Source organism: Heterodontus francisci, chromosome 23, assembly GCF_036365525.1.
Source record: "Heterodontus francisci isolate sHetFra1 chromosome 23, sHetFra1.hap1, whole genome shotgun sequence".
Classification (NCBI taxonomy): domain Eukaryota; kingdom Metazoa; phylum Chordata; class Chondrichthyes; order Heterodontiformes; family Heterodontidae; genus Heterodontus; species Heterodontus francisci.
The window spans coordinates 38272019-38292112 of record NC_090393.1 but is presented as its reverse complement, the minus strand read 5'-3'; the positions used below and the strand labels follow the sequence as shown (position 1 = coordinate 38292112).

At 41.8% G+C, this 20094-nt stretch overlaps 1 protein-coding gene across 3 annotated transcripts in view; it reads right to left on the bottom strand.

Moving 5' to 3' along the window:
* The window catches only part of tpcn1 (two pore segment channel 1), a 149656-nt gene that overhangs the window by 82566 nt on the left and 46996 nt on the right, over positions 1-20094 (bottom strand). For all 3 annotated transcript variants that reach the window (XM_068055114.1, XM_068055116.1, XM_068055117.1), the window contains exons 2-4: positions 18202-18332; positions 14466-14642; positions 10464-10577 (exon numbers count right to left, since the gene is read on the bottom strand). In XM_068055114.1, coding sequence (XP_067911215.1) covers positions 10464-10577; positions 14466-14642; positions 18202-18332 — 422 coding nt within the window. The remainder of the gene's footprint in view (positions 1-10463; positions 10578-14465; positions 14643-18201; positions 18333-20094) is intronic.

The window sequence follows — 20094 nt, the reverse complement described above, 5'->3', positions numbered from 1 at the left end:
CGACGGAGGGGGAGGGGCGACATGATAGAGGTTTACAAAGTTATGAGCGGCATGGACAGAGTGGATAGTCAGAAGCTTTTTCGCAGGGTGGAAGAGTCAGTTATTAGGGGACATAGGTTTAAGGTGAGAGGGGCAAAGTTTAGAGGGGATGTGCGAGGCAAGTTCTTTACACAGAGGGTGGTGAGTGCCTGGAACTTGTTGCTGGGGGAGGTGGTGGAAGCAGGTACCATTGAGACGTTTAAGAGGCATCTTGACAAATACATGAATAGGATGGGAATAGAGGGATACGGACCCCGGAAGTGCAGAAGGTTTTAGTTTAGGCAGGCATCAAGATCGGCGCAGGCTTGGAGGGCCGAATGGCCTGTTCCTGTGCTGTACTGTTCTTTGTTCTTTATTCTTTGCTCTATGTCATTAGTATGAATTATTCCCCCTTTTGGGCTGATAGAGGATCCTGGTAATGACACATAACACTCAATCTTGAAGGCCCATGAAGGAATTAGTGGAGCTGTGGAGTTTCACTCCAGCGGGTAGTGAGATTTCCCATTCCATCTGTCTTGGCAGTCTTTTTGTGCCAGTCATGCCATCCACACTCCTTTCAATATTGGAAAGCAATAATTTTTAAAAGTTCAAAAGTTGTTTCAACACTCAGAAAAGGGTCACTTATTCAAATACAAATGTGATGGATTTATTTCAGAACATGACATTTTAGGAAACAGCACATGAATCAATTGAGACCTAGCATGAGGTAAGCGTAGCATGCTTGTGGGGGAAGAAATGACTTTTGACTTATGGCTCGCAAAGCTCTCCAGCACTGGGGTTTTTCACATTATTTCTAGGTATGTTGCAGACTAATTGATAGAGATTGGTTGCTAAGATTAGTTAATAACTTTATTATCCTTGTATCATGCAACTACCAGAATGGTAGACGGCGAATTAGATGGACCTCGGTCTTTTCTCATCTAGTGATTCCTATGTTAACAGTGCAATGGCATATCCACTGGGTGTTCCACTGTTCTTGATCATTATGGACAGGGCCACAAGTTCTATACTTGGGTCAAGAATGTTTCTACATTTGGAACACTTACCCTGCCATTTACTGATTAACAGCTCAAAAATAATAGAATTCCCAAACACAATTGGGTTCCTCCCCTTCTGCTTGTTCATTTTAATATTGTTCTTACTTTTCCTTTCTGTATCTTTTTCTCTCTATTTCAATCCTCTTACTTCCTCTCTTCTTTCCTGTGTCTATATTGCATTTGACTCTAATTCACTCTATTGCTGTCTCTATCCTTCATTCTGTTTCTTACTCTATTATTTTCTTTCATTGATCAGGGAGATAAGTCATTGGGCAGGATGTTCATGAGGTCCCAGACACAACATTGACATTGTTACACCTTTATTGGATTGGCAGTTCCAGAAATTTGTGCTGCAAATATACTGAGTTGTCAATGGTGAGCCTAAATGTCCAATTAATGTTGCTTGCTGCCAAACCTGCCATTGCGGCAATTTCTGGCCCACAGTGCTTAACTAAAAATCTTCTAATGAGGTGGGGTGGTGTATACATGTAAAAATCAAATTATTAGTGATATTGGGCCATTAGCAATGCTGAATAACTGAATTCTGGCTAACTTCAACAAGCATTGCAAAAAACTGAAAGCTTCTTAATGAGAACGCGAGTGGAGAATAATTTGCTCTCTTTATCCTTGTGTTCCCATTCAGCAAACCCCCATTAAAAAAATTAATCATTTAAGTGGCAGTAATATACTCCAATACCTCAACTCATTCATTCATCATTAAGGTAACAAGATTCCATCCAAACATAAAACTGAGTTTCTTAGGATTGTCAGAGGTTATGGAAAATCTACCCAAACAAATCATCAGACAAAGCTGTATTTTATTCACTGATGAAAAAAATTAAAAGGGCATATGGTATTTGGTTAACTACATTAAAGATGGCAATGCAGGTTGTGTACCACAATTGCAGCACGTGGGAGTTTGCGGAAAGCACTGTGGGACTGGACAACTACATCTGTGCTATGTGTCTGCAACTCATGGAACTTCAGCTCAGAGTAATTAAGCTGATGTCCAAAGCATCAGGGAGGAGGAGACTTACCTGGACACTGATCCAGGAGGCAGTCACATCCTTAGGCTAGGTAGTGGTCCAGGTGTGGTTCGTGGTCAGGGACAGGTAGTGTGATATCGAGTCAGGGAGGTAAGGGAACCTCTTGTGTAGTCATAGAATCATAGGGCGGCGCAGTGGTTAGCACCGCAGCCTCACAACTCCAGCGACCCGGGTTCAATTTATGTACTGCCTGTGTGGAGTTTGCAAGTTCTCCCTGTGTCTCCGTGGGTTTCCTCCGGGTGCTCCGGTTTCCTCCCACATGCCAAAGACTTGCAGGATGTTAGGTAAATTGGCCACTATAAATTGCCCCTAGTATAGGTAGGTGGTAGGGAAATATAGGGACAGGTGGGGATGTGGTAGGAATATGGAATTAGTGTAGGATTAGTATAAATGGGTGGTTGATGGTCGGCACAGACTCGGTGGGCCAAAGGGCCTGTTTCAGTGCTGTATCTCTAAATAAAATAAAAATAAATAAAATAAAATAAAAAAGAATGGATACAGCACAGAAAAGGCTATTCGGTCCATCATGTATGTCTGTGCTGGCTCTTTGCAAGAGCAACTCACCTCGTCCCACTCACCCGCCTTTTCCCCATAGCCCTGCAATTTTTTTCTCTTCAGATAATTATCCAGTTCTCTTTTGTAGGCCTCAAGTGAATCTGGGTCCACCATACTTCAGGCAGTGCATTAGATCCTAATCACTGGCTGTTGCTTCTTTTGCCAATCAACTTAAATCTGTGTCCTCTGGTTCTGAATCATTTGGCCAACGGGAACAGTTTCTCCCCATCTACTCTGTCCAGAGCCCTCATGATTTTGAACTCCTCTTAATCTTCTCTTCTCCAAGAAGAACAGACCCAGTTTCTCCAACCTATCCATATAACAGAAGTTCCTCATCCCTGGAACCATTCTCGTGAATCTTTTCTGCACCGTCTCTGGTGCCTTAACATCCTTCCGAAAGTGTGGTGCCCAGAACTGGACACAATACTCCAGTTGAGGCCAAACCAGTGTGTTTATACAGGTTTATCATAGCTTCCTTGTTCTTGTACTTTATAAATCCCAGTATCCCACACACGTTATTAACCACTTTCTCAACCTGTCCTGCAACGTTCCTCTGCTCCTGCACCCCATTTAGAATACTACCATTTATTTTACATTACATAATTTTATATTTTAATCTCCTCATTCTTCCTACCAAAATGAATCACTTCAGACTTTTCTGCATTAAATTTCATCTGCCACTTGTCTACCCATTCCACCAGCAAATCTATGTCCTCTTGAAGTTTATCACTATCCTCCTCACAGTTCACAATACTTCCAAGTTTTGCATAATTTGCAAATTTTGAAACTGTGCCCTGTACGCCCAAGTTTAGATCATTAATATTTATCAAGAAAAGCAGGGTCCCAACGCAACCCTGGGGAAACTCACTATATACTTTCCTCCAGTCCGAAAAACAACCGTTCACAACTATTCTGTTTCCTGTCACTCAGCAAATTCTGTATCCACACGGCTACTGTCCCTTTTATTCCATGGACTCTAACTTTGCTGACAATACAGGTATGTGGCACCTTATTAATTGTCTTTTGGAAGTCCATGTACACCACATTACCCTCATCAACCCTCTCTGTTACCTCATCAAAAAACTCAAGCAGGTTAGTTAAACACGATTTGCCTTTAACAAATCAGTGCTGGCTTTCCTCAATTAATCCAAATTTGTCCAAGTGACAAATAAATTTGTTCCAAGGAGCCTCGACCTTTGCATTTATCCAACAGGTATGAGGTTCTTCTGCCTGTATGGATGTGGGCAAAGGCTGCAGGGTGGATGAGCAAACTGACTTTGGCACCATGGTGTAGAAGGCCATTCAAGTGGGGAAATTGAAAAGGTGGTAGGGGACGGTATAGTCAGGGGACAGATACTGCTTTCTGCAGCCACGACTGTGAGTTCCAAAAGTTGATTCGCCTGCCGGTGCCAGGGTTAAGGACATCTCCCCTGGGCTGGAGAAGAACTTTGAGTGGGAGGGGGGTGTTCCAGTTATCGTGGTCCATGTAGGAACCAATAATATAGGAAGAACTAGAAATGAGGGTCTGCTGAGAGACAGTTTGAAGAGCTAGGGTTAAAATTAAAATGCAAAGTCTCACAGATAATAATCTATGGATTGTTATCTGAGCCGTGTGCAAATTTGCATTGGGACAAACAGATTATAAGCTTAAATGCATGGCTGAAAAAGTGATATGGGAGGCAGGAAACAGGAGTTTTGATTCCTGGAGCACTGGCACCAGTACTGGTGAAAAACACAGCTGGTCGGTTAGGATGGGCTTCACTTAATCTGGGCTGGAACCTGTCCTGGCGAATCGAATAACTAGGGTGGTAGATAAGACTTTAAACTGATCAAGGGGGAATGGGATGATTCAGGAAAGTGTTAATTCAAAAGTAGTAAGAGAAATATCAAGGCTGTAGGGCAGAGTAGCGATTTAGGTAAAAAAATAAGCAGAGCGAGTCAGGAAGGGACAGTGAGCTTAACAAAGGTTATAGCTCACTGCAACTAAGGTAAAATCAGAGAAAAATAGGAAAAAGTTGAAGCTAAAAGGCAATTTTTCTGAATGTGCAAAGCATTCGCTGCAAAATAGATTAATTAATAGCGCAGAAAGAAATAAATGGGTTTGAACTAATAGCCATTATGGAGATGTGGTTGCAGAATGACCAAGGTTAGGAATTAAATCTTTCAAGATACTTGACTTTTAGAAAAGATGGGCAAAATAGAAATGTAGCCTTGATAATAAAGGATGAGATAAAGACAGTAGAGTGGAAGGATCTTGGCCTGGAAAATCAAGATTTGGAATCAGTTTGGATGGAGCTAAGAAACAAGGGACAGAAAACTCAGGTGGGAGATTACAGGCTCCCTAACAGCGGTTGTTGTGTAGAGCAAAGTATAAATCAGGAAATCAGAGGTGCATGCAACTAGGGTCATACAGTAATCCCCATATTAACTGGGCAAACCAGATTTGCACTAATAGTGAGGAAGACAAGTTCACAGAATCCATTCAAGATAGTTTTCTAGATCAGTATGTCAAGCAGCCAACTAGGGAACAGGATAATTAGATCTTATATTGTGCAATCAGTCAGGGTTAATTAAACTTTGTAGCAAAGCAGCCTCTAGGGAAAGGTGATTATAATATGATAGAATTTTATATTGAGTTGGAGCACGATTTAGTTAAATCCAAAACTAGGGTCTTTAATCTGAACAAAGCATACTTAGGTATGAGGGGCGAGTTGGCTAAGGTAGATTAGGAAACTACATTAAAGATATGATGGTAGATAAGTAATTTAAATTTAAAGAATTAATTCATAATTTGCAATGAATATATAGTCCTTCAAGGAATAAAAACCCCATGGGAAAAGTGGTCCGAACCGTGGCTAACAAGATAAATTAAAGATAGTATTAGATTAAAAGTAAGAGAGTAATAATGTTTCCAAAAAGAGTAGTAAGCCTTAAGATTTGGAGGATTTTAGAATTCAGCAAAGGATGATCAAGAAATTGATAAAAGAGGAAACAGAATGAGAGTAAACTAGCAAGAGACATAAAACAGATTGTAAAGGTTTCTGTAGGTATGTAAAAAGGAAGAGATTAATGAAAGTAAACGTGGACCCATTAGAGATGGAGACGGGAGAAATAAAGTGATGGCAGAGACATTAAATGAATACTATGTATCTGTCTTCTCAGTAAAAGACACAAAAAAAATTCCAAAAATAGTGGAGAAGCAAGAGTCCAGTGAGAATGAGGAATTTAAAGAAACTGGTATTAAAGAAATAATACAGGAGAAAAGCCGAAACTACCATGGGCCTAATAGCCTACAACTGAGGGTTGAAAAAAAATGGCTACAGCAATAGTCGATGCATTGGTTTTGACAGGGTAGATGCAGCTAAGACGTTTCCCCTGGGTGGGGAGTCTAGAACCAGGGGACACAATTTAAAAATAAGGTGGAGCCACTTAGGACAGAGATGAGGAGAAATTTCTTTACTCAGAGGGTTGTGAATCTTTGGAATTCTCTACCCCAGAGGGCTGTGGAAGCTCAGTCATCGAGTATGTTTAAAGCAGAGATTGACAGATTTCCAAATACAAATGACATAAGGGAATATGAGGATAGTGTGGGAAAAAGACACTGAATTAGATGTTCAGCCATGATCATATTGAATGACAGGGCAGGCTCAATGGGCTGAATGGCCTAATCTTGCTCCTATGTTCCTATGATCCAGAATTCCTTAGAACAGTCCCCATAGATTGGAAGGTAGCAATCATAACCCCACTATTCAAGAAAGGAGGGAACAAGAAAACAGGGAACTATAAGCCAGTTAGCCTGACATCAGTAGTTGGGAAAATGCAAGAATCTATTATTAAGGATGTGCTAACAGGGCACTTAGAAAATCATAACCTGATTGGGCAGAGTCAACACGGATTTACAAAACTGAAATTGTGTTTGACAACTCTATTAAGAGTTTTTTGAGATGTAACAAGCACAGTAGATAAGGGGGACCTAGCGAATGTATGGTATTTGGATTTTCAAAAAGCATTCAATAATGTCCCCCAGAAGAGGTTTAATACACAAAATTAGGGTTCATGGAATTGTGGATAAGATATTAGCTTCTGTCTGTTAACAGAAAAGAGAGAGTAGAAATTAACAGATCATTTTTGGGTTGGCAGGCTGTAACTAGTGGGGTACCACAAGGATCAGTGTGTGGGCCTCAGCTATTTACAATCTATATCAACGATTCAGATGAGGGACCAAGTGCTATGTTTTCAAGCTGGCTGACGATACAAAGTGAAAAAGTAAGCTATGAGGAGGATGCAAAGAAACTGCAAAGGGACCTAGACAAGTTAAGTGAGTGGGGCAAGAATATTGCAGATGGAACACAGTGTGAAAAAATGTGATGTTATCCACTCTGGTATGCAAAATAGGAAGGAATATATTTTAAATGGTGAGCAACTGGAAAATGTTGGTATTCAGAGGGACCTGGGTATCCTTGTACACAAATCACAGAAAGTTAAAATGCATGTACAACAAGCAATTAGGAAAGCAAATAGTACGTTAATTGCTATATTTTATAAATACATAAAGACCAAAAGGATAACTCAGGAAAGAGTAAGGGCAATTGAGGCTAAAATGTAATTTTGTGTGTGGAGACACAAGACATGGGCATGGTTCTTAATGAATACTTTGCATATGTTTTCACAAAAGAGTGGGTGAAGCAGGCATTGTAGTTAAGGAGGAGGGACTGAATTTTATCCTGGCGGTGGGGATCAAGCGGCAGGCTGGAAGGTAGAGTGATAGCCTCCCTCGGCCCTGTTTTGGACCCCAGTGGAATTCACAGCAGGCAGCTAATTAACTGCCTGCAGTTGGGATGCCATCCCTTTAAGGGACGAGCGCCTGTCTCCAGAGCTGCTGACCAATTGGAGGACCGGCAGCTCTGCAGTACCAGAAGTGCCACCAGCAGCGGTGGCCACTGCCGGTACTGCAGGAGGCCCACATTTCAGAAGATATCGGAGAGCCTGTGACGTATCTTAGTGTGGTCGGGGTCGCTGGGGCCTGCCTGACTGACCCTGGCAAGTGTGTGAGGGTAGAGGTGTTGGTGAGGGCGGGGTGGGGGGGAAGTCTTGCAATGGGACTGGCCATCGCTGCCAGGGAGATCCTCCATAGGCCATCGATTGCCCCCAGAAGGACCCCGCCCCCAAGCCCGCTTGGAGGCTGCCAGGTCTCACCTGGCACTTTCTCCACTCAGCAGCGTGTCCCTCTGACGTTCGTGAAATCCCATTGTGGCAGGAAGAGGCCCTTAAGTGGCCACTAATTGGCCAGTTGAGGGCCTTTACTGCCCTCTGGGTGCAGGCAAGGCAAGGCAAAGGGCTCCCTGCCTTCCCTCACAATTTTGTGGGCTCCCCACCTCTGTTCCCGTCCTTACAGGACTCATAAAATTCAGCCCAAAGAATCTGAAATATTGGATGGGATAAACATATTAAGTGAGTGAGTGAGCAAATATTAAGGTGTTTAGCATCCTTGAAAGTGGATAGATCACCACACTCAGATAAAATGCAGAAATGCATTCCACGCTGAAAATGGTAGCAAAGGAAGAAATAGGGGAGGCTCTGGCCATCATTTTCCAAACCTCTCTGGCTACAAGCACGGTGCTGGAGGACTGCTAACGCTGTACTGTTAAAAATGGTGGAAGGGATAGCCCAAGTAATTACAAGCTCGTCAACCTAGCCTCAGTGGTGGGTAAATTATAGAAAAAAAATCTGAGAGATGGTATAAATCGTCATTTCGAGAGGCACAGACTAATCAAGGACAGTCTGACTAACATGATGGAATTTTGTGAGGAGGTAACAAGGAAGGTAAATGAGGGTAGCACGTTTGATGTAGTCCATATTGATTTCAACAAGGCTTTTGACAAGGTTGTACATGATAGACTGATTAGTAAATGTAAAGCTCATGGGATCCCAGGGAAAGTGGCATGTTGGATCCAAAATTAGCTCAATGGCAGAAAGCAAAGGGTTATGTTTGACGGATGCTTTTGTGACTGATAAGCTGTTTCCAGTGGAGTTCTGCAGGGATCAATACTGGGTCCCTTACTGTTTGTGGTATATGCCAATAATTTAGATTGAAATGCAGCAGGCATGATTAAGAAATTTGCAGATGATTAAGAAATTTGCAGATGATATGAAATTTGGCCATTTAGTTGATTGTGAGGAAGAAAGCTATTGACTGCAGGACGAGGTCAATGTACTGGTCAAGTGAGCAGAAAAGTGGTAAATGGAATTCAATCCAGAAAAATGTGAGGTAATGCATTTACCTCATAATGTGAGGACAAACAAGGCAAGGCTATACTCACTAAATGGCAGGATTCTGAAAATTGTAGAGGAATGGAGACACCTTGGAGTGTATGTCTACAGATCCCTGAAGGTGGCAGGACAGATAAATAACGTGGTCAAGAACGCACACGGAATACTGTTCTTTAATGACCAAGACCTAGAGTGTATGAGTAGGGAGATAATGCTAGAAGTGTATAAAACACTAGTTAAGAATGCAGCTCGAGTACTGTGTACAGTTCTGGTCACCGCATTACAGGAAGGATGAGATAACACAAAAAAGAATACAGAAGAGATTTACAAGGATGTGCTCAGGAATGGAGAATTTTAGATAAAAGACGGGATAGACTGGTTTTGTTTTCTTTGGAATAGAAGGGCTAAGGGGAGATTTAATTGAAGTGTATAAAATTATGAGGGGCCTAGGTAGAGTGGCTAGGAAGAAACTTTTTCCCTTGGAAGAGGGGTCAATAACCGGGGGCATACATTTAAAGTAATTGGTGGAAGGATTAGAGGGGCGTTGAGGAGGAATGTTTTAACCCGGAGGGTGGTAGAGTCTGAAACTCACTGCCTGAAAGGGTAGTATAAACCCTCACTGCATTTAAAAAACACTTGGATATGCACTTGAGGTGCCTTAGCCGACAGGTGTGTGGACAAAGGGCTGGAAGGTGGGATTATACTGGATAGCTCTTTTTTAGCCACCATGGACATAATAGGCTGAATGGCCTCCACCTGTGCTATAAATCTTTCCATGTTTACTAAAAAGGGATTGGAGAAGTCTAACTGCAATTATATAGGGCCTTGGTGAGACTAAATCTGGAGTAGTGTGAACAAGCTTGGTATCCTTATCCAAGAAAGGATGTACTTGCCTGAAAGGGAGTAAATGAAGGTTCACTAGACTGATTCCAGGGATGAGGAGATTGTCCAATGAGGATAGATTGAGTAGACTAGGCATTTATTCCCGAGAGTTTAGAAGAATGAGAGATGATCTCACTGAAACATACAAAATTCTTCAGAGGCTTGGCAGGGTAGATGCTGGAAGGATTTTTCCCTTGGCTGGGGAGTCTAGAACTAGGGGTCACAATCTCACAATAAGGGGTTGGACATTTAGGACTTTTGCAGATGGAGTTCAATTTAGGAGGTCATCCACTTTAGATCTAAAGAAGACGGATCAGAACATTCTCTTAAAGCACAGATGCGGAGAAATTTCTTCACTCAACAGGTTATGAATCATTGGAATTCTCCACCCCAGAGAGCTGTGGATGTTCAGTCATTGATTATATTCAAGACAGGGATCAGCAGATTTTTGGATATTAAGGAAGTCAAAGGATATGGGGATCTTGGGGAAAGGTGGAGTAGATGTAAATCAGCTGTGATCTTATTAACTGGTGGAGCATGCTCAAAGGGCTGATGATCTACTCCTGCTCATTTCATTTTCTTATGTTGCCTTTATATCTCATAAACTATCAATATATTAAATAAAAACACTTACTTTCAGCATAGTTCTTTTGTGCCTAATAAAGGTCTGAAAGCCCAACCACCTCATCTTCATACCAAGTTCAAACACCACTGTGAGAAGTGCAAACAATTCCAATGTGGCATGCACCTAAACAAGTTTAAAATAAAATATTTTAAACAAAACAGACTGCTAAAGAGTTAAACAAACATCAGTTTCATATATATATATAATCAAGTAGCAACTTCTTGATAAAAAAAAGACATTTCAAGGTGGATAGGTATTAGACATTCTCATGATTCTGTAGATTGGTGTCTTAGTGTTACAGGACATGAAACTGGACTCCCATTTCCTCTCACAGCAAGTTTCCATTCTGAACACAATGTTCCACACAAAACACCAGCAGAAGCCAGGCTCTTATGCAGAAGCTCCCAATATGGTAAGCATAGACATTCCAAAATACAGACTGCAATTTCCTATCAATGCCACCATCAAAGAAGCTGTGTTACAAAGACTGAACATGGGGCAACATGACTTATCTAGTATAAAAAGTTAAATTTCACATTAAATCACTAATTCTGTGCTGATTGCATCTGCGAAGACTGCAACCGCACACGCTGTGGAGGAGCAGGGTATTACTGAAGGCAACTTCCAGATTTCCATGTTTAACTGTGCATGTGCAGACACCAGAAGCTGTTGTCAGTTTTACACAGTAATGATGGTGAGTGTTAATTGTATATTAATTGTGCTTACTTGTATGTACGTGATGGGCATTAACTCTGGGGATAGGCTGTCCACTAATATTCATAAAAAGCTCACCAACTCCCACAGCTACTTCGACTACACTTCCTCATAGCCTCCCTCCTGTAAGGACTCCATTCCATTCTTCCAGTTTCTCCGTCTCCAATGCATCTGCTCTGTTGATGCTACCTTCCACAACAGCGCTTCTGATATGACTTCTTTTCCCCCCCCACTGTGGTTGACAGGGCCTTCAACTGTGTCCGGCCCATTTCCCGCACTTCTGCCCTCACCACTTCCCCACCCTCCCAGAACCACAACAGGGTTCCCCTTGCCCTCACTTTCCACCCAATGAGCCTCCACATCCAGAGGATCATCCTCTGCCATTTCCGCCATCTCCAGCGTGATGCCACCACCAAAAGCATCTTCCCCTCACCTCCCTGTCAGCGTTCCAAAGGGATCATTCCCTCCGCGACAGCCTGGTCCACTCCTCCATTACCCCGACACCTTTCCATGCAATTGCAGGAGGTGTAATACCTGCCCATTTGCCTCCTTTCTCCTCACTACTCAAGGCCCCAAACTCTCCTATCAGGTGAAGCAGCGAGTTACTTGTACTTCTTTCAATTTAGTATATTGTATTCGCTGCTCACAATGCGGTCTCCTCTACATTGAGGAGACCAAACGCAGATTGGGTGACCGCTTTGTGGAACACTTCCGCTCAGTCCACAAGCATGACCCTGAGCTTCCGGCTGCTTGCCGTTTCAACACTCCTCCCTGCACCGCCACCCCCCACTCCCCCCACCTCACCCGTTCTCATGCCAGCATTTCTGTCTTTGGCCAGCTCCAGTGTTCCAGTAAACATTAACACAAGCTCGAGGAGCAACACCTGATCTTTCGATTAGACACTCTACAGCCTTGCGTACTGAACATTGAATTCAATAACGCCAGAGCATGACTGGCCTTTTTAAAAATATTTTATTTTTACACCATGTAATCAGAGCTGCTCATTATTCTGCTATTAACACTCGCTCTGGACTAATGCTTTGTCTTTCACCACAAGCATTAACATACTCTTTGCCTTTGTCCCAGGACAATTTTGTTATTTAATCTCTCCTGCCCTCTGTCCTATCAAACACCTTCCCCTTTGTTCTCTCCCCCACCCCCTCTCCTTCACTTGCTTAAAACCCAATTCTTTTCTAACCTAGGTCACAGACCTGAAACATTAACTTTGCTTCTCTCTCCACAGATGCTGCTAGACCTGCTGAGTATTTCCAGCATCTACAGTATTTTGCTTTTATATTACTGCAACCTTCAATATTTGTGCACATATATCCCCCAGGACCCACTGCTCCTGCACCACCCTTTGGAATTGGTATTCTAGAGGATACATCTCTAAAGATACATGAGCAATGCTGTGAAGTGAGAGCTAGAGCAGAGAGGGTGTTGGGGCAAATACATAGAATAATTGTGTACAAAACGAGGCATGCTATTTTATCCTTGTAGAAGACCTTGGTCAGGTCTCACTTGGAATACTGTGTCCAGTTTGGTATCCTCACATGGTGAGTGACGTGAAGATTTTGGAAAGGGCGCAAGAGGAGGGCTTCTAGACTAATTTCCAGTATAAGGCATCATAGTTATCGTGAAAGAATTGGGTCTCTACATTTCAGAGGAGCATGGACTTAGGGGTGATCTGATTGAAGTTTATAAGAGATTAAGGGAATGGATTGTGTTCCAATTGACAGGTTGCTCCAATAAAATAGGCTTGGAAGGGCCAGGGGTCACAACTTTAAGTCCTGTGAGCCCAGATCTTGTTAGACCTCAGGAAGTAGTATTTTTCCCAAATAATCTGGAACCGGAGGCTGTCCCATGCAATAGACGCTGACTCACTGGATTCCTTCAAGCGAGAGCTGGACCTGTTTCTGGGGTTGGGGCATTATCTCTTACAAAAGGTAGGTACTTCAGGGAATTCAGAGCCAGAGTTAGCTCCTGAACTAACTTCGATCACCTAGATAGGCTGGAGAGGAATTTTCCAGATATGTTTCACCCAAATTGGCTTGTTTTTTTTCAATCTGTTTTTTATCCTCGCCCCCAGGAGATTACATGATTTCAGATGGGGTGGAGAGTGTATATATTGTAACACAGAAGGTATCTCAATTGAGTGGAACAGGTTGAATGGATCAGAGAATCTTTACCTGTCTATCATTGTTCGTATGGGTTGATAATGGTTGGGAAGAAGGGGACAGAGCAGAGGGCTAAATGGAACATTTTCCAATTGGGGGGATGTGAGAAGTGCTGTTCTCCAGGGATCTGTACTGGGACTCAGCTTTTCATCATATATATCAACTTGGATGAAGGAATACAGAGTTGTATATTAAAGTTTTTAGATTACATGAAGTTAGGAGGCACAGTAAATTGCGTTGATGGGAGCAGAATGTTGCAAAGGACATAAACAGACATAAGTGAGTAAGCAAAACTATGGCAGATGGAATTCAATTTGGGAAAGTGTGAAGTCATCCACTTTACATCTAAGAAAGACAATCTGAATATTCTCTTAAAGCAGAGACTAGACACTGTGGAGGAGCAAGGGGATTTAGGTGTCCCTGCACACAATCACTAAATGCCAGTGCACAATTACAAAAAGTAATCAAAATGGTCTTTATCTTAAAAACACGCTGACAAGTTACTCCTTGTTCCGCAGTCTTTCAGTTCTACAAACTGCTAGCTTCTCATTCAGTCACTACCTTCTGGGACTCCCTCCCAATATATCCCAGTCTTACCACTGCTCTCCAGCTTTCAAAAACCTCCTCAAAACTTTTCTCTTGCCTATTCCTTCAGTTTCCTCCCCTAATCTCATTGGTTTCCTCTTTTCCCCTTCTGTATGATTTCTATTTTTTTCCTCCTTGATATAAAATATAAAGAAATATCTTCCTGCATGTGACACTCAAGAATGTTTCATATTCAGTGACATCCTTTTTGTGCTAAAAAAATCCAATTGCTATACTGATCACATTTCATTTCACAACAAGGTCATGTTCTCATCATTCCCTATTACCTAGCAGGTTTAAAAGGTGCAGCATATAGAGATATGGACTCATGCATTATGTAACAATACAGTCCATTGTTTTATATAAAGCCAAATTTGTTCACATCAATTAACAGAATCATATTAACTAGCACAGCACAGACTTCAATCCTGAACAAGCAATTCAGGCATAATATATCAACAAATACTTGGAAGAAAAATATTATAAGCTAAAAAGGAACAGGTATTATCTCACAAGAATTGAAGACAAAACATACATAAATGTCGAGTCGGAGTGAGGGAACAGCTGGAGCCTCGCATAGCGAGAGTATCAACAACAGCAGTCCAGAAATTAGCTCCATCACATAAAATATGTGATTGTGCACAAAGAGGTAGGCTGCAAGGGCTTTCTGATCTTTTGGATGTGTGAAGAACTTGTCATTATTTTCTCCCTCCTGAAAGTGACAAAGTAAAAAGAAAACTGTAAACAATTTAACATTCTTACTGCTGAGGGTGCAAGAGACTAAGTAACTCCTTATCTTAGTAGGATTACCAGGTGCTATAAAAGTTGTGACACTCCCCACCTGCAGCACAAGAGGAGAAATAAATTTGTCCTTCAAGACCTCAGCCTGTAAACAGCATGTTACAACTTATTTTTTACTATGAAAACCCGATGAACAAGACTTGTAAAGAAAGGGTTAAATTAACTAATTTAATCATTTTGACCCTTAAAGACATTGCAAAGCTTTTGTTTTAATATTGTTACTTAGCCACTGTTAGAGTAAGGGGCTTAATTTCAAAAATAATGATTGTACAACAAATACCGAGCACCTTTGGAATCTTCATATTCTGGGCTCTGCACTATATATTGTAATCTTATACAGGAAGCCTGATTTTCACAAGCAGTTTTTAAAAAAGGATTTATAGATTTTTCTAACATTTGCCAATATAATCTTTGCACCTTTTGCACAGTGTCGTGTATTATATTCAACATTTTACATATGAGCACATCATCTTGTTACAAATCTGCCAACTTAAAATCAATAACTGAAATCAAAGTGAAAGGTTAATGGCACTGCAAGTCATTCTATACAGAGCAATATACTGACTGTTAATAATGAGTAATACTTTGTTACAGCAAGTAGTTTTGTTCAAAAAAAAGTAAAAGAAAAAAACATTGAACAGAACTAGCCAATGCAATAAAACATTTAAGGATTTCCATTGAATGAATTAAAACTGGATAACACTAGTTTAGCACACAAGATTTTAGACTGGATCATTTCAATCATGACTTACAAAAACACATTATTAAAATTAAAATCTACATGGAACACTGCCAAACATTTGCCAGCTCTATTGAAGATGTGCACAATTACTTTACAAGCTGTAATGCAATGCATTCTTTTTTGTAAATTGTGATTGGGGTCATCATCTGTACATTATGATTTAATCAGTACTCTCTGGTAAAAAGAAATAAGTGATCTCATACTTAGTTGCAGCCTTTTTGTACTACATTTAGCATGGCTGTAACCAGAACTTCCTGAGCCAAAGGCTTTCCTGTCCATTTCAGCAACACCAGGAATACATTAAATCAATGCTGTTGTGCTACTATCTTATGTTCGATTACAATACAAGGTCAGTTATATTAAACTGCAGAGCTTTTTATTTGTTTATTTGTTTTTGAAAATGTGTGAACTAAAACTTCACAGTTTTGTTAAAAAGAAACAAAGAAGGAGAAACAAACTGCTCTGGTAGTGTGGGTTGGCAAAATCCTTTTACCTCTGGGATTTGAGTTTGAATTTAGCCCCAAGATCAAAGCCTCATTCTCCATACTTGTAAGGGTTCCAAATGAAGTGCGCTTGGAAAGTCACCAACTGGCTTCTAGTAGGCATAGGTTTGCAGCATAAAAACTGCCTATAATTCAGAACTAATGGCTGAATCTCACCTAACGAGCCGAAAGGTTGATTCCTGTATAAAATAGAACTCTCGGACTGTACGACAGGGAATTCTCAAGTTAATGCACATTGTTAGGGAAGAATTATGGAAGCCTTACTCTGCATCTGATTGTGTTTTAATTGCCCTTGGAGTGTTCAGAAATGTTACCATCACAACCTAAAGAAAATTCTTAAATTCCATTCAGCACTGACGAGTACAGTATATTAAAACAATTTTAAAAAGGAGATATTTAACATCAACTCTACTGAACTAAACCAAACTACAGGGGTGATGAACTCCATTTACATATTCAAAGTTGAAATATGCTCTCAAGTTTAGATCCTTGACTTTGCAAATCAACCAAACCTTTTCAGCATGTTACAACAGGCAGCATTAACACAGCTCTACTGCTTCTACATTGCAGTGAACACAGATCTCACAAAGCCAGCAGCAAGCCCAAGTTAAACTGGCTGAATTTATAAGGCCAGCCACCACTACCCAATAAAGTACATCAATTTTACTCTGGAGTTGCCACTGGCTGTGAGAGACCCTTGCACTGGGAGCCAGGGGCAATACAACAGTGCCTAACCCACTATAACAACAGTTTAATGAAGATACCAGAACCTACCAAGGTGCATTATTTTCAACAAACAAAAGGCAAACATTGAAGTAAAAAAAATCAAAACATTACAATTTTATAAAATCCCCTCTTCTATTCATACGATTGAAATAATATCAGAAAAAAAACTTGTTCCACTGTGTAAAAGTTACAAACTTCAATGGTAAAATCGGAAAAGAACAAGGAAGGAGGTAGGGGCAAAACAATTAAGAGAAGTCGAAAAATGGGATGAATTTTAACAGCCCCTCGGCACCGTGGGTCGTGGCGGGGGTCCCGTAGAATGCTTGTGGGAGAGGCCTGCCACGACACATGATGCTGAGAAGGCCCCGCTGGATATTTGCGGCGGCAGCGAGGCCTCGGTGCGGCCCCCCACCCCACCGCCACGGGGCCTTCATTAAAATATTAAAATGAGGATAGTTAACAAGCAAATTAACTTACCTGCCGACAGCGACCGACCCACGCCGATTTTACGGCCAATCGGTTGCAACTCGTGCGCCTTTGGAACTTCGTTGGAGTTGAGGCAAGATACTGGTAGGGAGGGGGGAGGAATAAAATTATCAGGGCTGGGGAGCAGGGAAAACTATTCCTATTGGTTGTGGGAATGGTGGGAAGGAGTTGAGGGTCACATATACTGAAGTTCAGGGGGAAAAGTTAGGAATTTCAAAAAGTGTATATTTGGGGGGGATAGGTCAATTTATGTGTTGAGGACTCAGTGGGGGGTGGGAGAGAGGATTCAATGTTAAATTAAATGTTTCTTAATTTTTTAAATCATATCAACACCTTTAAATATGTTAATATATCCCGAAGGGCATGAAGTCCTTTAAAAATGGCACCGGTGCCTACACAGTAGCACCCCATGCCGTTGCCAGGGATGTGGCGGCCTCCCCCAATGACATAGACATTTAAATGAGCCCCTGTGCGTAATATCACGGGGGCTGTGCGGCGCCACTTCCATGTCGGAAGGCCGCCAACTTCACAGCACGCTGCCGCAGTGCGCGGCACACTCATAAAATTCAGCCCAATGTTTCAATTGGAGTACAAGAATCAGATGTCACTTGTGCTCAATTTGATAACACTCCCAAATCTACCATTCAATTTATTATATATTAATTGTATTTTATAAGGGCATTTTAATTTCCATAGTCCTGCAATTTAAAAAAGCCGCACAGTGCCTGCAACTAACATACCTCAGAAAACCTAGTACCCCCATGGCACGGATGTCAAGGTAAGTAATCCAGCAAGAACAGAACAGATGCAAGATCATCATTACCAGGATTATTTGTAATTAGAGCTCAACATTTTTGCTTTTATGATAAAAGTTATGTCAATTTCACAACAGACAACAATACCACTGCCAACTAAAAAAGTTCCCTTCCCTATACATACTTCATACCGATTGAGTATTTCATTCTTTATAGCTTAATATGAGCATGATCAATTGTCATTAAAAGACTCCATACCTGCAGGTAGATGGCTGCTTCCTGATAGTTCATCTCCCAGACTTGTTTCAAAGAACCATAGCTCACTCTGTAGTCTCGAATATCTGGTGTTGCAACTACTTCAGTGTTGATAATGTCATATCCTCCTCCATCTATCAAGGGGACAGAAAGTGGATGGTTCAAATAGCAACAGGCCAAGCAGGTCAGGCATTATCCTTGTAAATGTGACTTGAATTTCATTCATTATGCATTACAAAAGGGGAACGCCATCACTCTGTCTTACAAGAGCTAGAACCAGCTGATCGACACCAAATATAATGTAGGTGCCTTCTTAACATTGGGGATGGGGAAGAAGAAAGAGAAAAAACTGGGAAAACGTGTTTCATTGATGAAATAACAATGAGCATTTCAAACAACAAGGACTCACTACTCAGAGAGCATTAGCATCTGCATAATGATACAACTTAATAGAACTTGATTCTTATACTCAAAGAGACCCACAAAACATTTTCAATCAAATTAGTTTCCTTCTCCAATTCCATCATTTCATCCATTCCACTCATATCATCCCTCTCATGCCATCTCCTCCCTCCCATGTCATTCCATCCTTCCCATGCTACCACGCTGATGCCATCCCCTCCCTCCCATGCCATCCCATCCTTCACATGCCACTCCTCTGATGCCATCCCCTCCCTCCTATGCCATTCCCATCCCAAGCCATTCCATCCTTCCCATGCCACCCCTCCGTTGCTAGCAGAGACCCAAAAAACATATGCGGTCAAATCAATATCTTTATTGCAACAGTACAAAGGACAGCATTACCCCTGAAATAATCAAGGGTGCCAAGCCTGCTATACTCTCAGCACTACATGAACTGCTTTGCCTGTGCTGGGACGAGGGAGCAGTACCTCAAGACATGCGCGATGCCAATATCATCACCTTCTATAAAAACAAAGGTGACCACGGTGACTGCAACAACTACAGTGTAATCTCCCTGCTCAGCATAGTGGGGAAAGTCTTTGCTCAAGTCGCTTTAAACAGGCTCCAGAAGCTGGCCGAGCGCATCTACCCTGAGGCACAGTGTGGCTTTCGTGCAGAGAGATCGACCATTGACATGCTGTTCTCCCTTCGTCAGATACAGGAGAAATACCATGAACAACAGATGCCCCTCTACATTGCTTTCATTGATCTCACCAAAGCCTTTGACCTCGTCAGCTGACGTGGTCTCTTCAGACTACTAGATAAGATTGGATGTCCACCAAAGCTACTAAGTATCATCACCTCTTTCCATGACAATATGAAAGGCACAATTCAACATAGCAGTGCCTCATCAGACCCCTTTCCTATCCTGAGTGGCGTGAAACAGGGCTGTGTTCTCGCACCCACACTTTTTGGGATTTTCTTCTCCCTGCTGCTCTTACGTGCGTTCAAGTCTTCAGAAGAAGGAATTTTCCTCCACACAAGATCAGGTGGCAGGTTGTTCAACCTTGCCCGTCTAAGAGCGAAGACCAAAGTACGGAAAGTCCTCATCAGGGAACACCTCTTTGCTGACGATGCTGCTTTAACATCTCACACTGAAGAGTGTCTGCAGAGTCTCATCGACAGGTTTGCGGCTGCCTGCAACGAATTTGGCCTAACCATCAGCCTCAAGAAAACGAACATCATGGGACAGGACGTCAGAAATGCTCCATCCATCAATATTGGCGACCAAGCTCTGGAAGTGGTTCAAGAGTTCACCTACCTAGGCTCAACTATCACCAGTAACCTGTCTCTCGATGCAGAAATCAACAAGCGCATGGGAAAGGCTTCCACTGCTATGTCCAGACTGGCCAAGAGAGTGTGGGAAAATGGCGCACTGACACGGAACACAAAAGTCCGAGTGTATCAAGCCTGTGTCCTCAGTACCTTGCTCTA